Raw genomic sequence first — 11,060 nt, forward strand, 5'->3', positions numbered from 1 at the left:
TGGTTCACAAACACACTCACTCAATCATTCAGTCGGCCATTTAGCCTGTTATGGACTCACTCTCGTCATGGAGAAAACCTGACAAAATGCACAAGATGGAGGCTCCTAGCCAAAGACAATTGGAAAAGGAAACAGCCACGGTCCCTGAAGAGGAGGCGGAGGAGAACGATGAGACCATGCTCAATGTGTACACCTGTGGCTTATAGCGGCCAATATATCTAAAAAAAATTGTTTTCTACCAAAAAATGCGGCTTTTGAGCCCCGGTATTTTTCCTTCACCCCCATTGTGTGTTAGAGATGATGCAAATTTGGAGCCTGTTTTGATGCAACTTTGTTTAATTGGTGGATTTTTAACGGGTTCACGAGCTACACACGCCGCCAATAAATGTAGCCTCACCACATCCGACCTATGTAATTGTTCACAAACACACTCACACAATCATTCGGTCGGCCATTTAGCCCGTTATGGACTCACTCTCGTCATAGAGAAAACGTGACAAAATGCACAAGACGCAGGCTTCTAGCCAAAGACGATTGACCAAGCATTTGAAAAAGGAAACAGCGGCGGTACCCGCACAGGAAGCGGAGGAGAAATACCAGACCATGTTCAATGTGTACACCTGTAGCTTATAGACTTAAGCGGCCAATATATCCAAAAAAATATTCTTTCCCCAAAAATGCGGCTTTTCCTTCTCACGCCGCCAATAAATGTAGCCTCACCACATCAGACTAATGTAATGGTTCACAAACACACTCACTCAATCATTCAGTCGGCCATTTAGCCTGTTATGGACTCACTCTCGTCATGGAGAAAACCTGACAAAATGCACAAGATGGAGGCTCCTAGCCAAAGACAATTGGAAAAGGAAACAGCCACGGTCCCTGAAGAGGAGGCGGAGGAGAACGATGAGACCATGCTCAATGTGTACACCTGTGGCTTATAGCGGCCAATATATCTAAAAAAAATTGTTTTCTACCAAAAAATGCGGCTTTTGAGCCCCGGTATTTTTCCTTCACCCCCATTGTGTGTTAGAGATGATGCAAATTTGGAGCCTGTTTTGATGCAACTTTGTTTAATTGGTGGATTTTTAACGGGTTCACGAGCTACACACGCCGCCAATAAATGTAGCCTCACCACATCCGACCTATGTAATTGTTCACAAACACACTCACACAATCATTCGGTCGGCCATTTAGCCCGTTATGGACTCACTCTCGTCATAGAGAAAACGTGACAAAATGCACAAGACGCAGGCTTCTAGCCAAAGACGATTGACCAAGCATTTGAAAAAGGAAACAGCGGCGGTACCCGCACAGGAAGCGGAGGAGAAATACCAGACCATGTTCAATGTGTACACCTGTAGCTTATAGACTTAAGCGGCCAATATATCAAAAAAAATATTCTTTCCCCAAAAATGCGGCTTTTCCTTCTCACGCCGCCAATAAATGTAGCCTCACCACATCAGACTAATGTAATGGTTCACAAACACACTCACTCAATCATTCAGTCGGCCATTTAGCCTGTTATGGACTCACTCTCGTCATGGAGAAAACCTGACAAAATGCACAAGATGGAGGCTCCTAGCCAAAGACAATTGGAAAAGGAAACAGCCACGGTCCCTGAAGAGGAGGCGGAGGAGAACGATGAGACCATGCTCAATGTGTACACCTGTGGCTTATAGCGGCCAATATATCTAAAAAAATTGTTTTCTACCAAAAAATGCGGCTTTTGAGCCCCGGTATTTTTCCTTCACCCCCATTGTGTGTTAGAGATGATGCAAATTTGGGGCCTAATTTGATGCAACTTGTTCATGTGTGACTTTTCAGGCTACAAAAGACCCTGAAGACATCTTCATGTCGGATCTCAGCCTACCAAAGAACCAAAATTATCTTCCCGCCTGCAGCGTAAGTCCATCCATTCATTTTCTACCGCTTATTCCCTCTTGGGGTCGCGGGGGGCGCTGGCGCCTATCTCAGCTTCAATCGGGCGGAAGGCGGGGTACACCCTGGACAAATCGTCACAAATGTTTAGTTTTTTCTGGCCAAACCCTGCTTGAAAAACCTCGACAATCATTTTTGCGTCGAAAATGTGCAGCCAGATGAAGTCTGTACACCATAACAACCACAGGAAAAAAATACTTTGGCACAAATGCAAAAACCTTTGCGTACCATTGATGCTTTCATAACCTTTTCCTATGAAATAGATAATATGTCATGCAAACACAGAAATCACACCTTCGTGAAGTACAAATGAGCTGCTTTTCGGCGGTTAGGAGCAAACCAGATGCGTTCTTGTATGTTAAAACTAGAGCAGGGAGAGGTTGAGTGTCCATCAATCCACACAATCAATGCTGCGATTAGCTGTGACTGCTTTGTGTCCTCCCCTGACAGGTTTATAGCAGCAAAGGAAAGTACTGAGCCACAAAGTGATGAATGGTACTTTCTCTCACTTTAACCCTTTATCAGGCGGACGACCCAATTTGGGAACCAACAGGTGGACCGCGGAGAGTACAGATAAGGCAAAAAAGAAAAGACTTGTCTAGTTTGTCTGGGGTTATGTCGGAAAAAGAACTGGCAAAATAAAAATACATAAGAAATACAAATAAATAAATAAAAAATCACAAATTATAGAGCAATATGGTTTAATTATATAATAAGTGAAATGAAGGGAATTATATTCATATAGCACTTTTTCTCTAGTGACTCAAAGCGCTTTTTCATAGTGGAACCCAATATCTAAGTTACATTTAAAGCAGTGTGGGTGGCACTGGGAGCAGGTGGGTAAAGTGTCTTGCCCAAGGACACGACGGCAGTGACTAGGAAGGCGGAAGCGGGGATCGAACCTGGAACCCTCAAGTTGCTGGCACGGCCACTCAACCAACCGAGCTATACCGAAAAATATGACAAACACGATGTAAGAAATTCATTTAAAATACATATATTTATTAATAAATTAACTGAATTTATTCCATCCATCCATCCATTTTCTACCGCTTATTCCATTTCGGGGTCGCGGGGGGCGCTGGCGCCTATCTCAGCTACAATCGGGCGGAAGGCAGGGTACACCCTGGACAAGTCGCCACCTCATCGAAGGGCCAACACAGATAGACAGACAACATTCACACACTAGGGCCAATTTAGTGTTGCCAATCAACCTATCCCCAGGTGCATGTCTTTGGAAGTGGGAGGAAGCGGGAGTACCCGGAGGGAACCCACGCAGTCACGGGGAGAACATGCAAACTCCACACAGAAAGTTCCCGAGCCTGGATTTGAACCCAGGACAGCAAGACCTTCGTATTGTGAGGCAGACGCACTAACCCCTCTGCCACCGTGAAGCCCTAATTGAATTGAATTTATTATATTTAAAATATATACCGTATTTCCTTGAATTTCCGCCGGGTATATAGTATGCGCCTGCCTAGAATTACTGCCGGGTCAAACTCCTTTTGCAAAAAAAAATTTGCGTATGCCTAGCATTACCGGCGACTCAGGATTAACGCCGGGTCGAACTCGTTTCGCCAAACATTATTTTTATTAGCTCATGTCTAGAATTTCCGCCGGGTCAAACTTGTTTCGCAATATAATTAGCATATGCTTAGAATTTCCGCCAAGTCAAACTTGTCACGTCATGAGTGACACTTCACCTGTCATCATTCAGGAAGCTGATTTAAATCATTTGAAATCGTATAAAGGGAAGAAGATTAAGAGCTATTCAGTAGGATTTAAGGTCCAAGCTATTGAATATGCTAAAAAGAACAGTAAGCAGCTATGTTTTATTAATATACCGTAGCTGCGTGTGTCAAATATGAGTCATTAAATGACTCCCGCCTCCTGGTGGTAGAGGGCGCTAGTGATCCTTCTTGCGACTACTCGGCTGCAGAAGAAGTGACAACAAGCAGCAAGAGTGAGCAGCGATCGTTTATTTTTCCCTCTCGCTTGCACTTTTAACATGGAGGATTACATATCTAAAATAAAACAGTTTTCTAAACTGGACTTTCAATCGAAACAGGAAGTAATAAAGGAAGATTTCCATCGAGACAGAGAGACTTTTAAAACTGAAAAAAAGATAAGGAAGACTTCTATAAACAAGTTATCGATGCTTTTGATCAGAAGGAGCTGCACATGGACTTCATTTATAAGTAAAGGTAAGACCATAATATTTTTTTTATTAAATGTGCTTTTCATGATGGTATCCTTACATCACACTCAAATGTATAAGCGCACGCCTAAATTTACCGCATGCCTTTGGTAAGCGTTGGAGGGGGAAGAGGTTTTAAATTAATTAGCGCCCCCGCGGCAATCCAAGGAAAGTCAGTATATATATAATTAATAATGATTAATTAATGAAAGTGAAATTGAAATGTACTTGGGGATTAATTGGCTTTAACATTTTACTATTAAATCAAACATTTCTAAATAAAAATAAAACAATGCAATACGGGTCACTCATATTTTTTTACAAAAAACAGTAGGGTGAAATTATAAAAACAATTAGATAAAATCTTAAAAATAAATCAAATATATAAAACAATACTACAAATATATAAGGCATAATACTACAAATATATAAGGCATAATACTACAAATATATAAGACATAATACTACAAATATATAAGCATAATACTACAAATATATAGGACATAACACTACAAATATAAAAGGCATAATACTACGAATATATAAGACATAACACTACAAATATAAAAGGCATAATACTACAAATATATAAGACATAATACTACAAATATATAAGACATAATACTACAAATATATAAGCATAATACTACAAATATATAAGACATAATACTACAAATATATAAGCATAATACTACAAATATATAGGACATAACACTACAAATATAAAAGGCATAATACTACAAATATATAAGGCATAATACTACAAATATATAAGACATAATACTACAAATATATAAGCATAATACTACAAATATATAGGACATAACACTACAAATATATAAGACATAATACTACAAATATATAGGACATAACACTACAAATATATAAGGCATAATACTACAAATATATAAGACATAATACTACAAATATATAAGACATAATACTACAAATATATAAGCATAATACTACAAATATATAGGACATAACACTACAAATATATAAGACATAATACTACAAATATATAAGACATAATACTACAAATATATAAGACATAATACTACAAATATATAGGACATAACACTACAAATATAAAAGGCATAATACTACAAATATATAAGACATAATACTACAAATATATAAGGCATAATACTACAAATATATAAGGCATAATACTACAAATATATAAGACATAATACTACAAATATATAAGGCATAATACTACAAATATATAAGACATAATACTACAAATATATAAGACATAATACTACAAATATATAAGCATAATACTACAAATATATAGGACATAATACTACAAATATATAAGACATAATACTACAAATATATAAGGCATAATACTACAAATATATAAGACATAATACTACAAATATATAGGACATAATACTACAAATATATAAGGCATAATACTACAAATATATAAGACATAATACTACAAATATATAAGGCATAATACTACAAATATATAAGGCATAATACTACAAATATATAAGACATAATACTACAAATATATAAGACATAATACTACAAATATATAAGCATAATACTACAAATATATAGGACATAACACTACAAATATAAAAGGCATAATACTACAAATATATAAGACATAATACTACAAATATATAAGGCATAATACTACAAATATATAAGGCATAATACTACAAATATATAAGACATAATACTACAAATATATAAGGCATAATACTACAAATATATAAGGCATAATACTACAAATATATAAGACATAATACTACAAATATATAAGACATAATACTACAAATATATAAGACATAATACTACAAATATATAAGCATAATACTACAAATATATAAGGCATAATACTACAAATATATAAGACATAATACTACAAATTTATAAGACGTAATACTACAAATATATAGGACATAACACTACAAATATAAAAGGCATAATACTACAAATATATAAGACATAATACTACAAATATAAAAGGCATAATACTACAAATATATAAGACATAATACTACAAATATATAAGGCATAATACCACTAATATATAATACTACAAATATACAACACATAATACTACAAATATATAAGACATATTACCACAAATATATAAGAAACAATACTACAAATATATAAGACATATTACCCCAACTATATAAGACAATACTACAAATATATAAAAAACTACAAATATATAAGACATATTACAAATACATAAGACATAATACTACAAATATATAATACTACAAATATATAAGGCATAATACTACAAATATATAAGACAATACTACAAATATATAAAAAAACTACAAATATATAAGACATATTACAAATACATAAGACATAATCCTACAAATATATAAGGCATAATACTACAAATATATAATATATAATACTACAAATATATAGGGCATAATACTACAAATATATAAGGCATAATACTACAAATATATAGGGCATAATACTACAAATATATAAGGCATAATACTACAAATATATGACATAATACTACAAATATATAAGACATAATACTACAAATATATAATACTACAAATATATAAGACATAATACTACAAATATATAACATAATACTACAAATATATAATACAGTATACTCTAAAGTAACAAAGGGGTGCACAAAAGTATCAATTCACATCCGAATCGCAGTCTGTATTCATCCTGATTCTAAATATGCTCATCGGTTTTTTTAAATGCAAAAGAAAAATGTAAAGAAAATCAATATTAAAGGAGAATATTTTAGGTTATTTGCATGCAACCAAAAGGAGATTCTCTAAACTGTAGCCTGCTTTGGAAAAGTTTGAGTATAATTATTAAAGCAAATATTACAGTGCAAGAATATGTTTGAATCAAGAATCGTGTTGAGCCGAGAATCAATTCCAAATGCAACCGTCACCCCAGGAATCGGATGGAATCGTTAGGTGCCCAAAGATTCATAGCCCGAGTGAAGTGAATTATATTTATGTAGCGCTTTTTCTCTAGTGACTCAAAGTGCTTTTCCCAATATCTAAGTTGCATTTAAACCAGTGTGGGGGGCACTGGGAGCAGGTGGGTAAAGTGTCTTGCCCAAGGACAGTGACTAGGATGGCAGAAGCGGGGATCGAACCTGGAACCCTCAAGTTGCTGGCACGGCCACTCTACCAACCGAGCGATACCGCCCCAAACCTACTAAAATATACAAATACAGCCTGCATCGGAGCCAAGTGGGAAGCAGCAAATTCAGCTGCAGTGAAAAAAACAGACAAGTAGTTGTTAATGGGCACGTTCATTACTGCCCTCTACAGGATAGGAGTGGAACAGCAGCTCATAATGAACAAAACACAAAACCAGTGAAGTTGGCACGTTGTGTAAATGGTAAAGAAAAACAGAATACAATGATTCGCAAATCCTTTTCAACTTATGTTCAATTGAATAGACTACAAAGACAAGATACTAAATGTTCGAACTGGGAAACTTAATTAGTTTTTTTGCAAATAATCATTAACTTAGAATTTAATGGCAGCAACACATTGCAAAAAAAGGCATTTTTACCACTGTGTTACATGGCCTTTCCTTTGAACAACACTCAGTCAACGTTTGGGAACTGAGGAGACACATTTTTGAAGCTTTTCAGGTAGAATTCTTTCCCGATCTTGCTTGATGTACAGCTTAAGTTGTTCAACAGTCCGGGGTCTCCGTTGTGGTATTTTAGGCTTCATAATGTGCCACATTTTCCATGGGAGACAGGTCTGGACTACAGGCAGGCCAGGAAAGTACCCGCACTCTTTTACTATGAAGCCACGCTGTTGTAACACGTGGCTTGGCATTGTCTTGCTGAAATAAGCAGGGGCGTCCATGATAACGTTGCTTGGATGGCGAACATATGTTGCACCAAAACCTGTATTTACCTTTCAGCATTAATGGTACCTTCACAGATGTGTAAGTTACCCATGCCTTGGGCACTAATACACCCCCATACCATCACACATGCCGGCTTTTCAACTTTGCACCTAGAACAATCCGGATGGTTATTTTCCTCTTTGGTCTGGAGGACACCACGTCCACAGTTTCCAAACACAATTTGAAATGTGGACTCGTCAGACCACAGAACACTTTTCCACTTTGCATCAGTCCATCTTAGATGAGCTCGGGCCCAGCGAAGCCGGCGCCGTTTATGGGTGTTGTTGACAAATGACTTTCGCTTTGCACAGCACAGTAGAGTTTTAACTTGCACTTAGAGATGTAGTGACAAACAGTAGTTACTGACTGCAGTTTTCTGAAGGGTTCCTGAGCCCATGTGGTGATATCCTTTACACACTGTTGTTTTTTGATGCCGTACCGCCTGAGGGATCGAAGCTCCATAAAATCGTGCAGTGATTTCTCCAGATTCTCTGAGGATTTTGATGATATTATGGACCTTAGAAAGTGAAAACCCTACATTTCTTGCAATAGCTGGTTGAGAAATGTTGTTCTTAATTTACTCACGCATTTGTTCACAAAGCGGTGACCCCTCGGCCCGTCCTTGTTTGTGAATGACTGAGCATTTCACGGAAGCTGCTTTTACACCCAATCATGGCACCCACCCGTTGCCAATTAGCCTGTTCACCTGTGGGATGTTCCATATAAGTGTTTGATGAGCATTCCCCAACTTTCTCAGTCTTTTTTGCCACTTGTGTCAGCTTTTTTGAAACCTGTTGCAGGCATCCAATTCCAAATGAGCTAATATTTGCAAAAAATAAAGTTTTCCAGTTTGAACGTTAAATATCTTGTCTTTGAAGTCTATTCAATTGAATATAAGTTAAATGCAAATGATTGTATTCTGCTTTTATTTACAATTTACACAATGTGCCAACTTGACTGATTTTGGGGTTTGTACTTGGTTCAATCAATCAATCAATAAATGTTTATTTATATAGCCCTAAATCACAAGTGTCTCAAAGGGCTGCACAAACCACAACAAAATCCTTGGTAGAGCCCACATAAGGGCAAGGAAAAACTCCCCCCAGTGGGACGTCGGTGACAGTGGCAATGATGACTATGAGAAACCTTGGAGAGGACCGCATATGTTGGCAACGGATGTCGGGCGGGTCTAACATGATATTGTGAAAGTCCAATCCATAGTGGATCTAAGATAACGGTGAGAGTCCAGTCCAGTGTGGAGGTCTGCGTTTACGTTGCCAAATGTTTTGTGTCTGTATGCCCTCCACGCAGCTGGGTCGGACGGTGGACGAGCTGTGCCTGCGCACCTTCTCTAGGGCGCCGCCCGCCGTCATCGCCACCTCCATATCCAGCCCGTCCATACTGCACAGCCCGCCCGGTTTCCACGGCAACCCCAAGTTGAGCAAAACCTTCAGCGCCGTTGCTAAGGAGTCCCTAGACATCGGCAGGCTGGACACCACCATGACGGCGTGAGCGTCGGCCGCCGTCGACTTTGTACGCGCGTTCCAGAACTTTCCCCTTACCGGCGTGCTGGTGGTGCCAACGTCAAGCCCGAGCGTGCCCTGAAACCTGGGACGTTTTATATTTGCAACAGTGCCACGTACTTCATCTCTGGGTCTGGTTCTGGTCCTGCACTCTAACAGCTGCAAAAGGGGGCGTGGTCTAAATCTGTAGAGGCTAAAGTGCTTAGAACGTGCTAGTATTTTCCTAGCAAATACACGGTGGCGCCGATAATCGCACTGGCTTGAATTTTCTCGCATTATTATTTTATTTTTTTCCTGCTGAATCACCACCAAATTCGGTACACACCTTTCGGAGACTGAAAAGCACACGCGTGTCATTTTTGAACATGATTGAGAAAACTAAACAAAAAAAACGCTTTTGCAGGTTGGTCTGATGATAATGTTAGATGTATGCCAGTCATCTTAGCCACAACCCTTAGGGGGCGCCACAATGGTCTTTTGCAGCCCTTTGGCTCTCCTCATGTCGTCACATGACTGACTGTACAGTATGGGGGGGTGGGGTTTTAGGACAGGAAATACCTGTATTATTATTATTATTATTTTATCATTATTATTATTTTGTTAATTACCTGAGTACAGTTGGGTACTGTTCTATAGTCATTATTATTATTCCTATATTGTTATTATAAGTATGATAACTACTTGAGTACAGTAGGGTACAGTTATGTGGTGCCATTATTATTATTATTATCATCAATATTATTATTATTATTACTACTATTATTATTATTACGATAATTACCGGAGTACAGTAGGGTACAGTTCTATAGTGTCATTATTATTATTATTATTATTTTATCATTATGATGACAATTACCTGAGTACAGTTGGGTACAGTTCTATAGTGTCATTATTATTATTATTACTATAATTATTATTGTTGTTATAAGTATGATAATTACTTGAGTACAGTAGGGTACAGTTCTGTGGTGTCATTATTTTTATTATTATTATTTTATCATTATGATGACAATTACCTGAGTACAGTTGGGTACAGTTCTATAGTGTCATTATTATTATTATTATTATTTTATCATTATGATGACAATTACCTGAGTACAGTTGGGTACAGTTCTATAGTGTCATTATTATTATTATTATTTTATCATTATGATGACAATTACCTGAGTACAGTTGGGTACAGTTCTATAGTGTCATTATTATTATTATTACTATAATTATTATTGTTGTTATAAGTATGATAATTACTTGAGTACAGTAGGGTACAGTTCTGTGGTGTCATTATTTTTATTATTATTAGGATAATTACCTGAACACAGTAGGGTACAGTTATGTGGTGTCATTATTATTATTATTTTGTCATTATAATTATTATGATAATTATCTGAGTACAGTCAGGTACAGTTCTATAGTGTCAATATTATTATCATTACTACTTTAATTATGGTTGTTATTATAAATAAGTATGATAATTATTTGAGTACAGTAGGGTACTG

At 36.9% G+C, this 11,060-nt stretch overlaps 1 protein-coding gene across 1 annotated transcript in view; it reads left to right on the top strand.

Annotated features, from left to right (window-relative positions):
- LOC133557199 (melanopsin-A-like) overlaps positions 1 to 10,371 on the top strand; it is a 109,309-nt gene extending 98,938 nt beyond the window's left edge. Inside the window, exons 10-11 of the mRNA XM_061907487.1 lie at positions 1,828 to 1,905; positions 9,353 to 10,371. Of these exons, the coding sequence (XP_061763471.1) occupies positions 1,828 to 1,905; positions 9,353 to 9,553 (279 nt within the window). The 3' untranslated portion in view covers positions 9,554 to 10,371. The remainder of the gene's footprint in view (positions 1 to 1,827; positions 1,906 to 9,352) is intronic.
- Positions 10,372 to 11,060: the final 689 nt, after the last annotated feature.

Source organism: Nerophis ophidion, linkage group LG08, assembly GCF_033978795.1.
Source record: "Nerophis ophidion isolate RoL-2023_Sa linkage group LG08, RoL_Noph_v1.0, whole genome shotgun sequence".
Lineage (NCBI taxonomy): Eukaryota > Metazoa > Chordata > Actinopteri > Syngnathiformes > Syngnathidae > Nerophis > Nerophis ophidion.